This window comes from Penicillium hispanicum, assembly GCF_028827665.1.
Source record: "Penicillium hispanicum strain IBT 35686 chromosome Unknown utg000003l_segment0_segment0, whole genome shotgun sequence".
Taxonomy (NCBI): domain Eukaryota; kingdom Fungi; phylum Ascomycota; class Eurotiomycetes; order Eurotiales; family Aspergillaceae; genus Penicillium; species Penicillium hispanicum.
In genome coordinates, this window is record NW_026623195.1 from 1,128,074 (window position 1) to 1,149,162 (window position 21,089).

A 21,089-nucleotide genomic window follows, 5' to 3' on the forward strand; every position below is an offset into this window, starting at 1 on the left:
ATGGATGCGAAGGTATGTTGCCGGTCTGCAGCTGATTCTCTGCTCGCTCAATCCTATGAGGATCTTCTTGATTCGTCTTGAGGACTCGAAGGGATTGGAGTATTCAGAGCAATCACTCGCAACAGTCAATGTATTTCATCCATCAAAGCTGACCATCACAATAGCCTCAGCGTATTCGCGTTCGCGGGGACGAAAATGTGCCACCTTCCTCCTTCCATGCAAACAAAGCCATCCATCAGCGCAACAAGTCGACTCCGGCTCTCAATGTCCTCGCCCAGGGCGCGAAAAATGGTACGCGTCGCGCCTTCGGTGATGTGAGCAATACCAAGGATGTGGTCCGGTCGAGCCGTGATGATTCTGCCCTTGTTGGCAAGCCGACTCTCCAGGTTGTGGACAACAAGGCTCCTCTTTCGCAACCGGCTCAGCGTCCTATGTCGGTGTCTGGCCTCAAGGGTTTGTTGAATAATGTCACCGCAAAGCCCATGAACCCTGCTGGAAAAGCCCAACCAGCCTCTAAAAGTACCAAGCGCAGCAATGTAGTCTATCGTGACCAGCTCCAACCTGTTGCCGAACGTGAATCATCCAAGGAAGCCAACCATGTTCGATCTGCCCCCCATACCGGACTGCCCCAAGAAACTGTATCAGGCAATGTCAAGAATATTGAGAAGGAAGGAAAGTTGACTACTGCCGTCACTCACGGGCCAATTGTCGATAATCTTGGTTGTGAGTTGGTGGTTGCTGAGTCTGATATCACGCTTTCAGACACTGAGGAGTCTAAGGCGAAGGCTCCAGCCAAACACGCTGTCCCCGTGACCTCTGACCCAGAAGAGTACTGGGACGAAGATGAAGAGAATGACTCCTACCTCGCACTTGGTTTCCCCTTCCGCGCTGACAACACTACTGGTGGAACGATCACGGTGATCTTCCCCCGCATCACTGTGGGTACCAAGCGAGAGATCCTCCGCGCCAAGTCAATTGTCGAGGCTGCACAGACCGAGGAAGAAATTATGGAGGACTTTTACGACTCGAGCATGGTCGCAGAGTACACCAGCGAGATTTTCCTTCACCTTCGGACCAAGGAGGTATGCATTCACTAATCCAACGATCAATTTCACAGAAGGCTAACAAGATCTAGCTTGTCATGCTTCCTTTTGCTGACTACATGGCTAACCAAGCCGAGATCCAATGGTCCATGCGCTCTGTCCTAATGGATTGGTTGGTTCAGGTCCACTTCCGCTTTGCTCTGCTGCCTGAGACGCTGTTCCTCTGCGTTAACTACATCGATCGCTTCCTTTCGCACAAGGTTGTTTCCCTCGGCAAGCTGCAGCTGGTGGGCGCTACAGCTCTCCTCATCGCCGCAAAGTTCGAAGAGATCACAGCTCCTTCCATTCACGAGATTATCTACATGGTTGATGGCGGCTACAACATGGATGAAATCTTGAAGGCTGAACGCTTCATGCTGACAATCCTCAACTTCGACCTGGGATGGCCCGGACCTATGAGCTTCCTTCGACGCATCAGCAAGGCAGATGATTACGATCTTGAGACCCGCACTGTTGCCAAGTACTTCCTTGAGCTGACTATCATGGATGAGCGCTTCGTTTGCACCCCACCGAGCTTTGCTGCTGCAGGTGCTCACTGCCTGGCTCGCCTAATGCTCCAGAAGGGATTCTGGGTAAGCTTTGATGATCTACCATTCTTCCATCTTTTCTCAACTGACTTGCAATTCGATAGACCCCGGACCATGCTTATTACAGTGGATACCTCTACCAGCAGCTGATTCCTGTCATGACCACCATGCTGGAGTGCTGCGAGAACCCCCAACGTCACCACCAAGCAATTTATGACAAGTATCTCGATCGTCGTTTCAAGCGTGCGTCACTCTATGTTGAAGCCGAGGTGCAGCGAGGATTCACCCTGCCAGATCCTTCGCCCCTGGACAACGACGATCGCCTCGATGGATATGCCAACTACTAAACATACGTCCACGTGACAAGTTGGCTGATTTCTCTTGCTTCCAACTTGCGACCACGAATACCCCACGTTCTCTACGGTTCTTTTCTTCATTTCGCATTTTTTTTTTATTCTGCTTTCTGGGTTTCCATGGCATTCGGAGTGAATAGGGAAACGGGTATCGGCTGGCGTTGTTCCTGAAGGGTTTTTCTTTCTCTACTTCTTTAACCCTTTCCAACCTCATGACCCCGAGATGACTTGACACCATGTTCCGGACGGGAGTTTTACGGTCGGAAGGCGTTGTTCTCGGCGTCACCTAATCTTTTTCTTTTCTTCTCCATTTTTCTCTTTCACGATACATACCTCATCTTCTCTTTCTCGCATTTCGTTTTTGCCTCGGTGGCATGGTGCTTCCCAGGCGCGGCCTTAATGACAATCCCTCGTGCCCCCTTTCCCGTTTCGAGTTACTCTTCGCATGAGACTGAGCCACATACCGTCCCTTATGTGTTTTCCTTGCATCTATTGCTAGGTGATTCTTATTGCTAGGCAAATATTGCATATGGAAATAGCTTTAGGGAGAATTATTATGGTTGCAGTCAACTCAAGTCTCTGGATTCGTAACTGTGTCGTGAACCGTACAGTTTTCTCTACTCCGGTGGCTCGATCTAGGAAAGCCTCACAACTTGCCCGCAGGTTTGTTGATGTCTACTCGCCGGTCTCTTTCTCACCCAAGCTCGAAAAGCTCCTTCCTGCTTTGCGTCTATCACCTCCAATGACCGCCCGGCATGTCTATTGTCAAGGGATCACGCATGCAACCAATATGTACTGCTCGTCTTTCAACTACTGGTCGAGCCCATTAAACTCGATCAGTCGCTTCACAGACTCAATCACCTTATCCCCGGCTTCACCGCGAGACTCAATTGCCGGATTATCAATGCGTGCTGCAAGCGCCTCATCTAGCATCGTTCGCAGTCGCGAGACCAAAACACCAATCCGGGCCCAACCGCGTAGTCGGAGCCAGCCGTCTACGACGAGACCACGCCCCATCGTGTCGAGAGTAATGGAACCGCAGAAAAGAAGGAGGGAGTATGCATTAAATGCTGGGCAGAGGTTAGCCTAGAAATGCACTTGGGACCAAACAAGACTCAAAGTGAGTATAAGACGTGGGCAGAAATATTCCACTTACGGGTAAGATCGCGGATGAACACTTTGCTAGTTGCCATTTTGGTGAAGTAGCTCATATACGCCACTGAACTGGGGTAGCCTTGGGCGGAGAACAGAATAGAGCTGGGATGGACGAAGACACGCCCGTTCTCTTGGTTGAAGTACTTGATCGTGCGGGCGTCGGGGTCAACCTCGACCGTACCAGAGACAGAACTGGCGAACTTCTTGTCCGGGAAAGAAATCTGCGCCACTTGGGGTTGGAAGGCACCGGCGATGAGAGCACGTAGGAGGTTGCGGTTGGAAGCATTGCGGTTCCAAGCATTGGTGCCGTCGGCGTAGTCGACTGGTAGAATGCCTGCATCCTTGAGGGAAGTGACGAACTGGGCTCGGTTGGACGAGATATCCCGGAGGGTCTGGTGAGAAAGGAAATTAACACCGCACCATGACTGCGTTTGCCAGAAGCCCTGGGCGCGAGATCTCTCGGACCATGCCTGGTAAGCAGATAAATCGGTCAAAAGGTCGCCGTCCCCGGCACGGGAGAAGGTTGCTTTGGCAGCGTCGGCTTCTTCACGCTTCTCGCGTGGAGATACAAAAGGGCTTTTGACGGTCAAAATTGCCGCGATGGTGAGGCAAGGCTCCATGCATCCAAAGATCGACCCGTAGATCATCAGCTTCGCGCACCGAAGATCGGCTGGGATCATGGCTAAGTACCGACCAAGCGCTGTGAGGCGGTCGTGGTCTAGGGCGCCAACACGATGCAGGAAACTGAGCGCACCTTCGACAGCTATGCTTTCCGGTGGGGTGATTGTGTTTGCTAGAAATGTCGCGACGTCGTCCATACCTTTCATGGACTTCACAGACAGACAGAGTTGTTCTAGAGGAACGCGACGGATCTCGGGATCGGGTCGTTGAGCCATGTTGGACTCCGCTTTTCGAGTGTATAGCTTGTAACAAGTGCCCGCACGCACACGACCTGCTCGGCCGCGGCGCTGTTTACAGGCGGCCTGGGAGGCCCAGACTTCCTGTAGACGGACCATGTTGTCCTTAGGATCATAGCTGGTTTCTTTGACTCGACCAGTATCAATGACTGCAACGACATCCTCAATCGTGATCGAGGTTTCTGCGACATTGGTTGCGGCAATGACCTTTCTCTTGCCACGAGGCGGACTTTGGAATACACGCCGCTGCTCCGCTGGGAGCAAGGATGCATGCAATGGTAGTGGATGCGTGTTGGGGATTCGCTTGACTGCCGTCAGACATCTTTCGATCTCCAAGGTCCCGGGCAAAAAGATCAAAATCCCTCCAGGTCGATCGCCCAACTGAGCATCTATGTATCGGACTGTAGATGCGATCAATTCGTAGTTGATTCCCATACCAACGCTCCGTAGAGCTTTACCAAGAGCCTCTTCACCGCGTGGAGAGTCTGATTCATCTTCGAAGCCTTCACTTAATTCTGGAGCAAACCCAGTGTCCCGAACAACATCGTCCAGATAATAATCTTCGACTGGGAAAGTTCGGCCAGGAATGGTCACCAAACCGACAGCCTTGCGACCACCAAAGTAGTTTACAAAGATGTCGGCGTCCAGCGTGGCACTCATCAGAATGATCTTTAGATCTTTGCGATGGCGTAAGACATCTCGCAGCAGAGCAAGGAGGAAGTCCGTATCAAGACTCCGCTCATGGACCTCATCGACAACCACATGCGACACATCTGCTAAAGAGCTTGCTACATTGCCATCCGCATCACCTCCAGACTGAATGCGGCGAAGCAAGACACCGGTAGTCACGAAGGTGATCTTAGTGGTGCCCTGATTGGCCTTTGACTCACCACGGATCACGTAGCCAACTTCATCGCCGACTGTGGCGCATCGTTCATCGCTCACTCGATCCGCCAGGCCCAGAGCCGAGATCCTGCGCGGTTGAGTACAAATGATATTTGCTGCACCTCCGAGTCCGCGCTGGATCATATCGTCCAACACAAACTGCACAGACTGTGTACTTTTACCACTGCCGGTCTCACCAGAGATAATAGTGACTTGATGCGAGTTCACAGCCTCGATGATAGCTTCCTGGGTGTTCCAAGCGGGTAATGATTGCCTCTTGCGAGACATCTCGATCTGTGCTGCAGTGTTCTGTTTGGATTGCCACGCTTCCCGGATCGCGATGCTCTGCGGCGAGTTGGCTTTCCAGTCGATACCCCGGCGTTGCTTGCGACCATTCCGCACTGGAATTTCTGCAGTAGGTGCTGTGGGCGCCGCTATGACTGCGGCGATCTCCCTTAGTTTGCCGGGGTTCTCCATGATCGCCGACAAGTTCGTCTCCAGCCAATCTAGGATATTGAAAATCATGGATTCCCCAGAGAAATTCTCCTCGGCATACTGAACTGCCTGGCGAATTGCACTGAGACGAATGTAGGCCGGTATCCCTTTGGCCTGAATTGATATAACCGGGGGTGCCGCCGGATAATGCATGGAGGGCTCCTGGAAGCGGAACAAAGTGTTTTCGGGAATCTCAGGGGATTCACTCTTGATCTCGCAGACCTTGGCCGATATACGGGAGTAACGCTCTCCAAATATAGCCTCGAGCGTGTCCTGCTCTTCCGCCCAAGCTCCTGCATCTCCCTCTGGAGCTGGGGGCGATGCGGATTCTGATCCATGCACCAAAGTCTCTTGCAGAAATTCGGCAGTGGCAAGTTCATCGCCCTTCTTCCTGTCCAAGACTTGGGAGCACAGATCAGCAGGATAGCCAATTGACGCTAGTCGTTTGATCTTAGCTTCACGGGCCAGATCCCCAGCTGCAAGACTGACGCCCGCTGAGTACCCTTCTGGCAAACTCCACCGAGGCAGGTCGTCTTCGGGCACATAGATCAGCAGCCATTCGAGAACTTCCTCGCGGTCTTTGCACTCTGCCGTAGCTTCCTCGGCATGGCTGCGGCGGAAGCCCAATTTTGTAAGTTCTTCGACAATTGATTTCCTCTCATTGTTGGGAATCTTGACTCCGTATGGATTCCAGACTGTATGCTGCCGTAGGAGACCCTCAATTTCACGTCGAATCCGAGTCCCCATGTCCACCTTGGGTGCCTGCGACCAGATCCGTTTGCTTTTGTTGTTGTCGTCATTGCCTAAGCCAAGATCCGCTGCGGTGGTCTTTTCTTTTTCTCGCACCTTTGCGCGCTCTGTCTTCTTCTTTTCCAGATCGGCCGCTGCGCTCTCTCGTTCCTGCTTGGCTAGGAATGGATCGGCTTCGTACAACCAGCCTTTGCCCTCGCGAGTGTCCGTCGCCTTTATATCCGTGAAGTCCTCTTTCCACAGCTTTTTATAGGTTGGCGGGAGCATCATATGGAGATTGCGCATATTGCACACGCGGAAGAGCGCATAGGCTGCCGCGAAGTGGCGGGCCTCGAGGGCCGTTGCTTGCACCGCGAGCTGTTTATGCGACGGAGGTAGCTTCACAGGCGGAAGAACCGTTAGCTCTTTCGTCTTGGGGTCTACTCGTTTTAACGTCACGGCGGAGACATAGCCGGTGGGAGTGTGAATCTGCAAAGAACGGTCGTTCTCATCGATCAGCACCTGCTCGGGTCCGTGCTATTGAAAAAGGGTGGAATCATTTTAGTGATTTACCATGCTGTACTCCGGCTTCTCCCATTTCTGCTTCTGACAATGCTCCGACAGCATGTTCACGGGCAGCTTGCCTGTCCATGAGGTGCCGCCAATCACCTCCTTCACGGTCGGCTTCTTGGGCTCCTCCGGCGCCGGCTTCTTGTCCTTGTCTGCTTTCTCCGCGGCAGCCTTGGCCTGCTTGGTGCCTGGTTTGGGTCCACCCCCTCGTGCATCAGCTTTCTTCTTGGGGCCCATCGTCTGCTCAAAGCTGTGCGAAGGACATGGAGCTGCGCTCAACACTGCGGCGGGCTTTTTCACGCAAACCGCCCGCCCTAAACCGCATCGGGTGATTTGCGGGGAGCAATGTTGTATTGCCTGTTACAGCTTAGCGTGGATCGCTCGATTTATGTTGGAATGAGTGTGTGGAGAATCGCATTAATAGTTTATCCTTTTCCTGTATGCTATGATTAGTTAAGCGTACGCCCCCTAAATTGGCAGATTGGGCGTAATAGCAACACAGATTTATCATTGATTCCTATTGGACGGATCCCCTCCCTATCCCGACAATTTACCATCAAGAAGATCTTCCTGGTAAACTTGGAAGCTCCGTACGTTGGACTATCTGTTGCAGGTACACTATGATGACTACTCCCTCAAAACCCAAGGAGAGGAAGTTCGATGATGGCTGGATTTATACCTACACTTGCCACCACAATACTAGAAAATGCCGAACCTCTCCGCAAGACCACAATGTGCCCAAGTGGTATTGTCAATCCCTCCAAGGTTCACGTCTAGTCCTTCTGAGATCTGCTCCACATATTTTGTACCAGAAGTCTTATTCGATAGCTATGGAGAGAGAGCCGCCCGAGAAGCTTCTAAATCGCTCGAGGCACTCCGCTCTGTGCCCCGGGCAGGTACGCTGGCATTGAGTCTAACCTTGTGACCGTTACTTCTTGTCATTGCCTCTCACCTGCAGTTCAGTCTTGTATGCTATGGCTGCCCAGAACCTGACGATTCCTATGAAATGAATGCCTTTGTCCTCAACTCCAGTATGTGCGATGGGACGCTTCAGGATGCCAAAATAGCCCCCATCACCCAACCGGCCTATAGTGGACTGCGCCTGGAAAGCACTCTGCTGCGAAATGATCTTCTAGATCATATCAATCTCCACAACACTACGCCTGACCCGTTTAAACCGGTCACTCATGGACAATTTCGATTCACCAAGTTGAATATCATCGATAATGGCCAAGCGATCCATGCTCTCAATCCCAGGTACGCATCCGAAGGGAAGCAGGCGGTTTACCCTTGCATCAGCGATCTTTTGGCACCTTCGCGACTATCCAACAATGAGGCGAATATTGTTCGTCCACCCGCACAAGCTGGTGCCTGTGAATTTATACAGATTTCTCCCCAAATAAATCAACCCGCGCATCTAAATGCAGCTTTCATGATTCATGACATCCGGCATGACACGGACCCAAACAACTACTCTTACTGGCGACCCGTCACAGAGTGGGAGAATCCCGTCTGGGGCTGGATGGTGCTTAACTATGCGGATTATGGACTGCAAGTCTTTTTGCCCGATGGTACCTTCTACCGCGAAGTCCGTCTCTCCTCCCCCACGGCACCCAAAAAGACCACCATCAGTGCCAAATGGCTCCCGTTCGAGCCACCGGAGAATCTGCCGGATACAAGACAGCTCGACCGTCTTATATCCAGATTTACCGAGCCTGACTAACAGTATCTGCCGGCCTTGTCCTTGTTGGGTGAGCAGGACACATACAAGTTCCCTGTCAAATTGGGCGGGCGATACGGATCGAGCAAGGGATGGACTTGTCGGGTACTTCAACGTGCTGCCGAACCCGAAAATTGACGAGCTAGATCTGTCCACCGTATACACTTACTCTACCGATGACTCTGCTGGCAGTCCTCTGCAGTCCATGAATACAGAGACGCTGCCCCGTCTTCAGTGTTTCTGGCCAGACCCCGAGAAGTACACCGCAAGCGACACGCCAGACCACTCAGCAACCGCCTACACCAAGGACTGGAACAACCGCCTCGCCGTGTTCGGCACGATCATGGACCCATTCAACCCCATTACAGCCTACAGCAGCATCCGTCCCATTCGCAGCCTGCAGCTGGCCCCATGGACACGGGACAAGGTCCTGAGAAAGATGACTGCCTTTTTTCCACATGGGGCCGATTCTCGTCACGGAGGATGTCGGGAAATACTGGGACCCACAACATACTCTCCAAAAAGACTACAATCTCAATTCAGGTCAGAACAACCCTGTCGTACCGGACAGTGCAGGTGGGATCCCATCATTGCTTGGGTGCAGCCATATTTTGACGGTGATCGTCGCTCGACCGAGTACATGGCGCTGGGGCTGGGCAAAGTGGACCCACGGCCTAAGTTTGAAAGAGGACCCTGTACCGCGATTGAGGGATATCTTCAGATGAGGAAGCCGATCGTTAGCCCAGGTGTAAAGCCTTCAGGTGATGGTGATATGGTGGTGTAGAAATTCCCTGCAGAAGACTGAGGGCCATTATTGGATAGAATCTCACACGCGCTACTATCAGTTTCATGGTCAATACATGCCTGCAATATCTGACCTTCTGGTAAATCGGAAGTATAGGTAGCAATGTAAACTCATAAAATGCTTCGAGACCACAAAGGATAAGGTAAGCGACAGTACAACGATCCAAGGTATGGGTTCAGGGACAGGGTCTTGACCAGCATTTCATCGTCTCCGTCTTCGCTATTGACACAGGATGTAAAGGTGGTGTCGCAATATGCATTTCCTCAACGGCTCGGCTTTCATCTCAGATTTCAGTCTGGGCTGGACCCTCTGGATGGGTGAGATCGACAACATCAATGTTCTCGAGTGAAAGCGCGATATCGGAATCCTCTTCATTAAGGTGATGGCCCACGTTCATTGGATACAGAGGATCTGGGTGAGTAGCGTATCACTTTCACGCTACCTGCAGGTCCTCTGTATCCAGAATGGAGTCGCCTGTGGATTTGTCTCTTGCGGGCTTTGCAGCGCCCGGCCCATCAATGTCTCGAAATTGATTTCCAGAGCACCAGACACTACACCATTCCTCAGACTGGCCGACTGGGTACACTGGAGGACGTGAGTATCTTGCCCCCCGGCCCTGGTGGTAACTCCAACTCTTGGGTTGACAACTTCGGTCCAAATCTCGATTTCCGCAATCAATTCGCGCCACGAAGTCGTGAATTCCCAGCGATCTGGACCTACATAAGCGCCCACCGACCACGCTCAAAAACATAGCCACTTGTCTATGTATCCACCATTTTGTGGTGGGCGACCGAAGGGAAGGTAGAACCGGATATTGACAATTGAAGAAAACTTTGGAAGACCAGCAGGGATTGTAGATATGGAACTTCTCGACAAGAAAGAGAGAATGCAGCTGTGGTCAAGGAAAGCAGACAGAGGGAGCGCCATTCCAGGCAATAACGCTTCTGCAGTGGATGCTCGTTCGTGCATCTGGCTAGCCAACTATTGTACCCAAGGATTCATGGCTTATTGGGGTGTTTCCAACTCTAGAACAGTCGCCATCATGCCGTACTGGTGGCTGCTTCTCATCAAGTTCATTGGTTTATTTTCAATATTATAGGTCTTTTTATTGGATGGGTTTCAGAATTCCACAAGTATAGCCACAAGATCACGAGGAGGGCATCTAACAAAACAAACTAGAACTTCGTGCAGATTGTGATAGGAATAGAGGATGTCACATCCCATGTGTGCGCTCTGATCAGCAGTGACGTGGCATAGATTTAACCGCCAGCCACCAACGAACCAACATCTAGCTCCGGAAACACCTAAGCGCCTCATCGAATAGCGTGTGACATGAAGCAGGAAATCTGTAGGAATAGAAGTACAGCGCGTATCTTTTAGGCTATTTAAAGGCTGCGTTCTTCGCCCATATCCAAACCCCAAGCACGATCATTATTTCACCAGCCAGCCAGCCATTCCTCAAATCCAGAAATCCCCAGACAGAAAAGCCATCCCTTGAGACTAAAAGTCAACGAAGAAGAAAGAATACCATGTGCCAATGGGAGTTGCTTCTTTGTCCAGCCAGAGGCTGTGTTATGGATACCGTCAGGGCGCAGGATTGTGGGCAGTCGCACCCAGCCTCCCGAGCCAACACCCATGAGCGGATCTCCCCTGTCAGTTGCGGACCTTGAGAAGAGCGCGACTCCGCCTATGGATCTGGCTCCAGCTCTGGCTTTGGATCAAGCTTCAGCTCTAGCTCCAGTTCCTGGAGCCCCTTCACGTCATAGTAAGTAAACCCACAATCGGTAGCAGTTATTCCCATTCTTACAACTCTTCAGCATAGTTGGACTGAAGTTTATCGATTTGATTTGTCAAAAGGGACAGGCCACCTGGGCAGGGTGACAGGTAACAAGAAGAAGCCTTGGAAAGGAGAGATAGGACCGAATCAGCGCAACAGAGTAGAATGAAGGGAGAAAGAAACAGCAAGAGGAAAGCGTTGATATATTTGAGATGGTGATTGTTCATTCAATATTATCGGAAACACAACGGTTTTGAAGTCCTTGACATGCATTTTGAAGGAATTCTTCCAACCTTTTTGTTATAATATGTTGTCAACTGGTTATAGTACCTGGGGGGCCCTAGTATCTAGGCACCAGATGCGACGGCGTATAGAATGCTAATACAACCAAGCCATCCTTACCTACTAGGTATTCAACCTTGGAAGGAATCTCAAGGCTCAGGGAAGTTTCAAGCTGTTTCATAAGCCCTAGTTTGCAGGGAGGTAATCGAAGGCGAGGTCGGAACTAAGAGGAATCACATTGATGATGTGAGTAAAGCGCAAAAAAACGCTAGAGCACCGGTCATGGATGAAGTTCTTTTTTTTATTCTCAAATTGAGTGTCTTGTAGAAGCGCCGCGGGTGATGCGTACCATCATTGGGTGCCATGGCTCCATCAGGTGGGGCCGCTGCGAATCGCGCCGGGCTCCACACGTGACCTTTGAGGCGATGACCGATAGTCCCTACCTCTTACTTCATCCTTTGCACGTTTTCCATACACTAGTTCTACAGGTGCTTTATCTACATCAACCAGTTTTCTATCAATGTCTTAGCCACCTCATACTACCGCTACCATGTCGGACATGGAGGTCCAAATCCCCCCCCCAGTCCCAAGAGGCACTGAAGGCGGACCTCACCCTGCGATGCGTCATCCGGACCAAGTATCATCACGAAAAGTCCCGACGCTCTGCCGTGGTCATCCCCTGGGCACAGTCGCTTGCCGAGAGACTCAGCAGTGCTATAGTCCGTGACACTCTACAACAAATGACCGGCTTTAGTATACAGCTGAACATGATCCAAATGCTTGGCCTTCGAGACATTGTTTACATTTGCTACGATCTCTTCCTCGATGAGTGTGATCAAGCAATTCGGGCAGAGATTTGTGAGAATTTTCATCTGAAGCGACCGATCCATACGATTACTCGAAAGAACAAGCTCTTCTTTATACAGAGGGATACGCGGGCAGACGCAAGGGTCCTTCAGCAGTATTTGCACAGGAGTAGCATCGATAAAGGACCACGACCATTTTTTCACGATGCACAACACCCGCCTGTTTTCGATGGGAATGGACATCGCATGATAGAGTGGGAGGAGTTGACGGATAGGTTTCCGGCCTGGAGAAAACAAGAAGAGGATAGCCCAGCGAAGATGAGCGAGGAGGGAACACAAGAGAAACCGGCAGAGGGCGATGCTTCGAAATGAGTGGAGAGGCAGGAGATGGTGAGTAGCCAGGATTTCATAGAATGCAGATTTCAAAACCAACAGGCTTTTTTGCAGGCCTAAAGGGATTCCAATCGGAAATCCACGGACAACGCCCAACTATCATCAATGCCCTACTGATCCAGTCCTGGACAGTATCAGTGAGCCACCATATGGCAGCCTCGCAAGAAAACTACCTATATAAGTTGATATTTACTTGTTCCTGGTACATACGACCACAGGGTGTGGAAAGCAGGGCTTCCCGTCCGCTCAGCCGTACTTAAGCCACACGCCGGTGAGTTAGTAGTTAGGTGGGTGACCACTAGCGAATCCTCGCTGTTGTATGTTTTTGCTTTCTTTTTTCTATTATTTTTTTTTTTATTCTTGCTAGTCCTGCTGCCCTAATCTTCACCTGAACAACCCCTTGTCGCTTCACTTAGCTTTCCTGCAGCTGCCTGAATATGCTGACGGGTCCCTCGGTTAAGCTTCCTTTGCTTCTCGTCACTCCTTACCCTCCCTACCTAGTAACCTTCTGCCTCTTGAAATAACTCTCACATGGCATGCAAATATGCACCATGAGTTCTTTTTCACGGACAGGGGTTGCGCATCTTGCACCAAAGGTGCGCTTCATACTAGTGACTGGAGCTCACTGGATCATTGCTTGTGGCTTAGGCATTCAGTTTCGAGGCTACACAGTACGCTGCTTGATATAGGCCTGGCCCAAGACCCCGCTTTCTCTATCACTGCCGGACTGCCCGCGCCTCTCCGCCAGGAAACCCGGTCCTGCCGTAAAGTTCAGCCATTCACAACATCGTAATGCCCACCCCCAGGGGAGAAGCTTTGCCAGTTATTTCGATGTGACAGGATAGGAAGGGACCCGACCAATTGGAATCAAGGAGAAGTCTGTCTTGCTATTCTGCCCAATCTGCCAATTTAGGGGGCTTACGCTTAACTAATCATAACATGCAGGAAAGGATAAACTATTAATGCGGATCTCCACACTCATTCCGGCAACAAGTCAGGTTGCTTATATAATAATCACTGATCAGATCAGGCGGCTCCGAGGCGTGCAAAAAGCGGCGAGGGGTGAGCTCTAAAACGGAAAGGGAAGGCCAAGAAGTGGGAGGAGAAATCCACTACCCAGGTGCCTATACGGATTACCTCAGCTTTATTGGAGAAGATCCAGAGCATGTATTCTCGACACCCGTCTATTTTGGAGATATAAATACATAAATTGATTCACCCTGCCGTGAGGCTCGTGGTACCCGTTAATCCCCTGCAAGAAACGGCCCAATGGCCGCTACCCGCACGGACCCCTCCGTGTACACTTACAGTTTAGTTCCACTCGCTTTGAGATCTCCCCACACCCGATGATCTCATACAACACACTCTGAGAGAGGCCCATTGGGACGGTCTGCTGCGTTGTTCCATATGATATAAACACTCAGATTCCAAGTCCATGATGGCAGAGGAGAGCATTGGCCATGGTCAGAGCAAAGGCTCCTCAAAGGGACCGACCGGTACATCAGAGAAGAGGAACGCCTGTGAGACCGTGTCTCATTCGACTGACGAAGACCACGATATTGGAACTCATACTCCTTTAGTCACAGAACTTATGTCCTCCCGAAACAAGCAGCAGAAGTACGAGACCGACACTCTCTCCCGAAACAGCGCGCCTCAGAGCAACCACAGCAAATCTTCCCATGGAGCTCGCCATGGAGCTCGAGAAGGCCTTGGTGCTTACATTGCAAGACCAGAGTCTTACCCTGCCGATGTGGTAATCTACCACAACAAAGACTTCGTTGCCATCCACGACATGTTTCCTAAATCGTCTCTCCACCTACTTCTCCTCCCGCGCGATCAGACAAAAACTCGCCTCCACCCGTTTGATGCTTTCGAAGATGCAGAGTTTCTGGCAAAGGTGAAAAAAGAAGTACGCATCCTGCGGAAACTTGCAGCCGGTGAGCTGCGACGCAAGTTCGGCAAGGACTCTGCGCAGGAGCGGGAAAGACAGGCGGCTCTCAATGCTCACCCGCCACCGGATGAATTGCCCGCAGGACGGGACTGGGAGAAGGAGGTTATGTGCGGGGTGCACGCTGTGCCGTCTATGAACCACCTACATGTGCACATCATCACGGTGGATCGACGTAGCGAGCGACTGAAGCACCGGAAACACTACAATAGCTTTGCGACACAGTTCTTCGTACCCATCGATGACTTCCCCTTAGCATCGGACGATGTGAGACGGAACCCGACAGAAGAAGGGTATCTACGGAGGGACTTCGTCTGCTGGCGCTGTGGAAAGGAATTTGGGAACCGGTTTGTCCAATTGAAGGAGCATCTAGAGCAGGAGTTTGAGGAATGGAAAAGGCTGTGACCAAATGTGGCTAACCTGTGCGGACGTAAGGTCTTGCGACAGAGTAGCCTGGGTTTTAATTGTAGAACAACTCCCACGTGGGCCTCCAAAATGGCTTCGGGAGAAGCTATAAGGTACCCGAAAATCTCCTTAATTGTACATGCTCTGGCCTTGGCGTGGCAGGAGGTTGGGCGTACATTTTCAGTAGGCTTGTTCCCATCCACATCCAAAGAATGTTAGATAGAAGCCCAGCGCTTCTCGTCCCCGTTCAACCTTCCCTCCACTCACTGGGATAATCTTGTCGCACGTGAGCTTACGAGCGGACCTTGGACTTGCCCGCACCCTTGACCTTTCGTGCCTCGGGGCGGTTGATGTGGTGGGAGGGGATCCAGTCGGCATTGTAGGTAGTGGCAGAGGCAACGGCAGGGCTAGGAGTTTCCTCCTCCGCGGGGCCCTCGGTGCGCTTGGAAGGAGTGCGCTTCTCACCGGTCTTGCCGCCCTTACGCTTCTGGGGGAAGTATGGTGCGATCCACACAGTGTAGAAGAAGTAGACAACACCAACAAAGCAGGCCAGGAGGAAGAAGTAGAGGAAGATACTGGAAGTGGTCAGTCAATTGATCAAAAGAGAGTCGCTGGAGCATTCGGGTCGGTATTACATCTGGGGGTCGAAGATGCTGGTCTCGGGCTCCACCACGCTCACAGAGCCATTGAAGGCCTGGACGGTGAGGAAATTGCCCTCGCTGTCAGACAGGATGGCAGCGATGCTCAGACGGAGATCCTGGGGGTGCATCTCGGTCGCGAAGCTGTAGCTGACGCTCTCCTTGGAGCCCGCAGGAATCTCGACACCATATCGGGTGGCAGTGAGATTGCGAACCACCTTGCTCTCTTCGTCAATGTTCCAAAGGCTGCCTCCGATGAAATTAACAGTGACAGGGTTCGGCTCGTCATTTGTGAAGGCAATCAATGCCTGGGTCGGATGACCGTTGACGAGTTTGACACCGAAGATCTCAGAGGCCGGGAAAGAAGCCTCAGCCGTGACGGCGAGGCTGACGGCCTCGGCCTCCGCAGCCTTCTCAGCATCCTAATGAGCAGCGCACAGGCGCAAGTCAGTCAATTGAGCTTCCTAGACCCTCACAAGGCGAGATGTCACGCGAGATAGAAGGATCCATTAGAAAACATACAGCCGCAAAGCCGGTGCCGACGAAAGCCTGGAGTGAGAGCAGAGCCAGAGAGAGGAATCCGAGACGAGTCATCTTGAGACAGAGCAACAATGAGTGGAAGAGAAGGTATACGGAGAAAGGGTGATCACACGTTGCAATTTAGGAAGGTCCACTTTGGAGGTTGCGCCGGGGAAGCTGACTCAGCGCCGCGTCCTCCCTTTGTGGCAGCCATTTTTTGAAATTTTTTTTTGGGAGACGTAAAAAAGATAAATCTAAGACCAGGTGAAACTACGGTCGACTGTAAAAATCATATCAAGGGCAGATATTTCTCTTCCATCTTCTGATCACTAGCGCAATCAGGTCTTGTGTGGGCTAGCCGCCGTGTTCATATCGCGCAAGCGCCCTGTTAACCTTATGGTACCGGGCCCATCCTGAAGAATCTCCATCTTTCTTCCTCTCCAACTCCCCCCATCTTCCTTTTCAATTTTTTTTACCAGTCGCAATGGATTCCTCACCATATCTGGAGCGCTATCGCCAGTTGAGCACACTGGATCAGCAGAAAAATCAGCTCATCGAGGTTAGCTACTTTTGCTCCCTTCTTTCCATAGGACGAAGCTAATGTGATGCGCTTTTAAAAGGAACTCCTCCAACGAGTGACCGACCTAGAGAATTCTTTCCAACGCGAGAAACTTGACCATGAACGCGAGACCCGTTTCAATCGGGATATTCAGTTGCATGAGATGGAGTTGATGCAACAGATATCCCAAATCAAGAATATTATGGTGAGCGCGGCGATGGACATGTCCCTGAGCGTGCGCTGATATGTGGCTGGTTCATCTCCAGGATCGAGAACCTTTCGTCGTCGTGCTTCTAGACGGGGAAGGGATGGTTTTCAAGGATGAATTTTTACAATTGGGAGAAGAGGGCGGCCGAAATGCTGCTATACAGCTTTACACGTCCCTGCACTCCTACCTGACTACAAATCTTCCCAGCATTACCACGCCAAAATTATTGACAAAGATCTATCTGAATGTGAAGGGATTCGGTGAGATGTGTGCCCGGACTGGGGTCGTCTCGGATTCCTCTACGGTTCTCGACTTCATTCGAGGCTTCAATGAAACCATGTCTTTCTCTGAGATTGTGGATGTGGGATGTGGAAAGAACAAAGCCTTCGATAAAATTCACGGTTAGTGAAGTGCCATACCTTATCGCAGCGGGGAGGTGCAAGCTAATTGTTCCCCTCCTTGCAGAGACCTTCCAAGTCTTCCTTTACAACTGCCATTGCCACCAAATCTTTCTCGGCTGCCCCTCTAATACTGAATATGCTCGATTCCTCGAGGATTCGTTGAAAGAGGCCGATCTCACGGGCCGTATCTCTCTTCTGGAAGGAATTACATTCGAGAAGGAGTTAGACGTGGTGAAGAGCTCATATCGGACCGCCAGTTTTCCAGAGGTTTTCCGCTCCACTAAGATGGCACCTGCATGGGTTGCACCCTGGAAGAGCAGCCTACCATCGCGGGCTTTGCTCACGCCGTCTCCGTCCCAGCACCTTCAAAACCCCCCTGCGCTATCCCGAACATCCACCACCACTACCAGTGTGTCGGGCATCGGTGGACCCTTGTCGGTCTCGACCCCAAATAAACAAGCCGACTCGCCTGATTTCCAGATCGTCCGCTCCAAGGTGCCTGGCTCGGCACCTCCCAAGACTGTGGAGCGGAACAAGTATGGGCAACGGGTTGACCGCCTTGATTTCAAGAGTATTCCTCGCGACGACTTGAACCGTCTGAAGAAACTTAAACTATGCAATTATTATTTTCTGCTGGGAGAATGCCCTAACGAAGAGAATTGCTATCACGACCATGACCGCAAGTTAACCCGTCAAGAGCTTCATATTCTGTCAGCCATTGCTCGCATGACGCCCTGCCGCTTTGGGCTAGAATGCGATGATCCAGAATGCATTTATGGCCACCGTTGCCCCCAGAGCGAGCCCGGTAAAAAGACGTGTTTCCGTGGCGACAGCTGTCGCTTCGAACCTGTGGCTCACGGAATTGATACCAATATCGTCAAAGTGACAAAGGTTTGAAGGGTTCCTGCTCTATATCTTCACCATTGTCTCTGTGATTCTCTGTTCGGATTGAATATTTCATCGGCATGTCTTTATTCCTCGATTCCGGCGTGACTGGGCATATGCGAATTCATTATCAGTGAGCTTCAGTGTGCTTAGATATCTCACATGTCTGTTTTCCAATTCCTTTCAAGCCTGCCTTGAAGAATTATGAGTCAGAAAGGACCTTGCACCTCTGCCTACCTACAGCTTTGACTTTCCATGGGAGTTCATCGGGCTGGGTCCTTTCGATTTCGGTGCCACCAATCAGGGTTATCAACGTGGCCTTATTCTATTCTGAATTTGTTGGGTGCGCTCATGGTAGATTGGTCCTAATCTTTGGGCGTTTCTGACAGGCGCATGGAATGGAAATTAATATCCATGTGGACTCATCACTATAACCTATCAATGGAAAAAGGGCGAAATTCTGTATATCCAACTGGCAATTGTATTTTACTACGGCATCATACCTACATAATCCTTGGGTACTGCTAAAAATTGCCTAGAATTGCCAGGTGGGGATGCTAGGATGTAGCAGTAGTGCCACTACATCATATTTACACGAACGCTACACATATACACACCTAACAACCAGGGCGAGGAACCAACAGTGGCTCACTTTCTATCACGAAGTAGCCATAGAAGGAAGTTCTCGATCTTGAAGCCGACAAAACATGTGAAAGAACAATCCCATATTTTGGGCCTAGTCATGAATCGTCGTCCCGAACATGGCAAACTGTCTCTCCCAGCCGAAGCAGCCTGACTGGTTGCATGGATCATCCTCAATGGGCATCGCATCTGGATCCTGGATGTGGGAACAAGGCACTCCATACTCCTTGATGAGGCAAGTGAAGGGTAATGATTTCACCGGCGCCTGAGGATGATAGTCTAAGGCCGAACCTGCTTCTCGTTTCTTCTCTTCCAGATCCCCCCAGAGAATAAATAGCTTTTCTCGGAGCCCGGTTAGTTGGTGTGGATAGCGCCGTAGACTATGCGAGATTTTGGATCAGCGGGTCTGAAGATAGACAAGCAATTCAGTTCCTCATGCTTGACTTACTCGACGGGCTCCGAATTCAGCAGATGCTCACCTTCTGCACCCCAAACATAAAGCTTCATCTGCCGACGAGGCTCATTTGGCAGTAAGGGTTCCACTCCCTCCACTAGGAGACAGAAGCGCCATTCCCAGATCATATGCTGATTGCGTTCATTGTCCATGCCATCCGCATGTTCAATAATGGATTTGTTAGGAACTTGCACGGCAAAGTCCTCCAGGTGTGGAGGAAAGAAATCAACCACTCGGAGCAGCGGTCGGTAGCAGACATTTTGGAATGGAAGTTGGTAGGTGACACCGTCAGGAGAAGTGTTAATGTGCGTTTCACCGGAAAGGATGGATTCTAAGGAGCGGACGGGTACATCATAGAATCGCGATTTGACTGTTGTATTTGAAGTCAGCATACTGATCCGTCTTGCACTTTTCCGGCGAATATGTCCACTTGCCCATTTCATTCGGCTTTATTCGTGAGACTGGGGCTGGCAGGGTCGTCTGGCCCTCTTCCGGCCGAATTTCTTTCCTCTTTTTCTCATTCGTTTTCTGTCTGTCATTTCTCTTCAATTCTTGCTTTGGTTCCCCGTGGATCTTCCAGTATGCCTTTCGCCGCTCCATGAGTTCTCGTGCGCGGTCGTCATACTCGGCTGAGACAACGCGAATGTGAATTTTGTCTGGATACCGCCTGTCCTCATGAATGGCAGCCTCCACTCCGTCACCTCGACCGGCTTTGATACGAGCATAGGTGATCAGAACCAAGTCCCCCGCTTTGACATGCTCCCGCGCAAAGCCAGCGTGCGGCTCCCATAAAGTGACTTGCAATGTCAATTGGCCCCAGGGACCCGGCCAGTTCTTTTTCTTGCGAGTCACATACCCAAAAGAGTCCCCCTCGGTCCCTGACTCGTCATCCTCCTTTTGGATGTTCATGAAAGATTCATTGGTTGTGTAATCCGTGATATAGACAAGGCATTTCTCATAATCGAAGTCGTTGACTTTGACTACCTGACCGAGAAGTTGGTTTAGCCGGCCAATCTGTATATCCTTAAGGAGAGAAAATGGCAATGCGCCCGGCTTTGAGGTTGGGGCAGAAGCTTGAACCACCTGCGAGGGTTGCTGCGAAACAGGTACTTGACGTGTTGGCTGTGGTCGGAATTGTTCCTCAACTGCCACATTATCCAGCAGTCGTAACGCCGGCCTCTTCTCATATGGCTTCGGTGAAAATGGCGCCGGCCCCGTAGTGATGGAAGGGCTGACACTCGCATCTGGTTCGTGCCGGAATATGGCCCAAGGCACCTTGTCATGCTGAGACGCAACACCAGTCGGCTTGCCTTGGAACATGCTGACCTGGAGAATAGACCGTCAGTCTATGTGGGAGATGTTACAACACGGAACTCGGGCGCCTACTCGAATGTTGCGTAGTAGGACTACATCGTTGATATGGACGTTCGGGAGCAAACTCTCGTTGTCATTAAAGTATTTGACCTTCAGGCCACCTTGCCATGATGGCGTATCAAAGGATGTGTCTTTGATTGTGAATGTGATGCACGCCGAAGATCCGCGAGTGCGATAGATGTCCAGCTTGTCGACCACCACGCCTACGACGCTGAGATGACCTCGGGCGGAGCACGCGGTGGCGATATCCATAAGATCGTTCGCCGCCATAATGTGGCGATGGCAGACTGCGACTATCCAGTCCTTGGGAGAGGCCTGGAATGTCCTAGCTGCAGATTGGGCCTTGTAAGGCAGGAATCCAAGCAGGAGGAAGTATCTAGGTATCCCAGTGGGAAGCAAAAAGATGAGACGCAGCTTCCTGGTTCAATTTCCTCAATGAATGTCCATCGTGGACCTTGGGAACCTACTTGGGTCCCTAGAGACACATCCAGATAATCCCGTAGAAGCAATGAATTCTCAAGCGACCCTTAGCTTAGAGT

General features: G+C 51.1%; 8 protein-coding genes across 8 annotated transcripts; 5 read left to right on the forward strand and 3 right to left on the reverse strand.

The window, feature by feature from the left end:
- N7459_002825 (cyclin family protein) lies at positions 1-1,977 on the forward strand (the record flags this gene model as incomplete). The annotated part of the gene is made up of 4 exons (XM_056942010.1): positions 1-12; positions 165-1,082; positions 1,136-1,675; positions 1,735-1,977. The coding sequence occupies 4 exons, from the start codon at positions 1-3 to the stop codon at positions 1,975-1,977; spliced, it is 1,713 nt and encodes a 570-aa protein (XP_056801893.1).
- Positions 1,978-2,793: 816 nt separating this feature from the next.
- Positions 2,794-6,971, reverse strand: N7459_002826 (RNA helicase; the record flags this gene model as incomplete). Its single annotated transcript, XM_056942011.1, has 3 exons — positions 2,794-3,053; positions 3,140-6,686; positions 6,738-6,971. The coding sequence occupies 3 exons, from the start codon at positions 6,969-6,971 to the stop codon at positions 2,794-2,796; spliced, it is 4,041 nt and encodes a 1,346-aa protein (XP_056801894.1).
- Positions 6,972-7,740: 769 nt separating this feature from the next.
- Positions 7,741-8,457, forward strand: N7459_002827 (uncharacterized protein; the record flags this gene model as incomplete). Its single annotated transcript, XM_056942012.1, has 1 exon — positions 7,741-8,457. One exon carries the CDS (start codon positions 7,741-7,743, stop codon positions 8,455-8,457), a length of 717 nt encoding a protein of 238 aa, XP_056801895.1.
- Positions 8,458-11,868: 3,411 nt separating this feature from the next.
- On the forward strand, positions 11,869-12,496 carry N7459_002828 (uncharacterized protein; the record flags this gene model as incomplete). The annotated part of the gene is given in 2 exon segments (XM_056942013.1): positions 11,869-11,883; positions 11,903-12,496. 2 exon segments carry the CDS (start codon positions 11,869-11,871, stop codon positions 12,494-12,496), a joined length of 609 nt encoding a protein of 202 aa, XP_056801896.1.
- Positions 12,497-13,955: 1,459 nt separating this feature from the next.
- N7459_002829 (DNA 5'-adenosine monophosphate hydrolase) lies at positions 13,956-14,870 on the forward strand (the record flags this gene model as incomplete). Its single annotated transcript, XM_056942014.1, has 1 exon — positions 13,956-14,870. The coding sequence occupies one exon, from the start codon at positions 13,956-13,958 to the stop codon at positions 14,868-14,870; it is 915 nt and encodes a 304-aa protein (XP_056801897.1).
- A 292-nt stretch (positions 14,871-15,162) lies between these two features.
- N7459_002830 (putative translocon-associated protein, alpha subunit) lies at positions 15,163-16,102 on the reverse strand (the record flags this gene model as incomplete). Its single annotated transcript, XM_056942015.1, has 3 exons — positions 15,163-15,445; positions 15,506-15,930; positions 16,031-16,102. The coding sequence occupies 3 exons, from the start codon at positions 16,100-16,102 to the stop codon at positions 15,163-15,165; spliced, it is 780 nt and encodes a 259-aa protein (XP_056801898.1).
- A 409-nt stretch (positions 16,103-16,511) lies between these two features.
- Positions 16,512-18,092, forward strand: N7459_002831 (CCCH zinc finger protein; the record flags this gene model as incomplete). Its single annotated transcript, XM_056942016.1, has 4 exons — positions 16,512-16,586; positions 16,648-16,791; positions 16,853-17,195; positions 17,260-18,092. The coding sequence occupies 4 exons, from the start codon at positions 16,512-16,514 to the stop codon at positions 18,090-18,092; spliced, it is 1,395 nt and encodes a 464-aa protein (XP_056801899.1).
- Positions 18,093-18,816: 724 nt separating this feature from the next.
- N7459_002832 (uncharacterized protein) lies at positions 18,817-20,820 on the reverse strand (the record flags this gene model as incomplete). Its single annotated transcript, XM_056942017.1, has 4 exons — positions 18,817-19,102; positions 19,171-19,569; positions 19,607-20,502; positions 20,563-20,820. The coding sequence occupies 4 exons, from the start codon at positions 20,818-20,820 to the stop codon at positions 18,817-18,819; spliced, it is 1,839 nt and encodes a 612-aa protein (XP_056801900.1).
- Between the last annotated feature and the right edge of the window lie 269 nt (positions 20,821-21,089).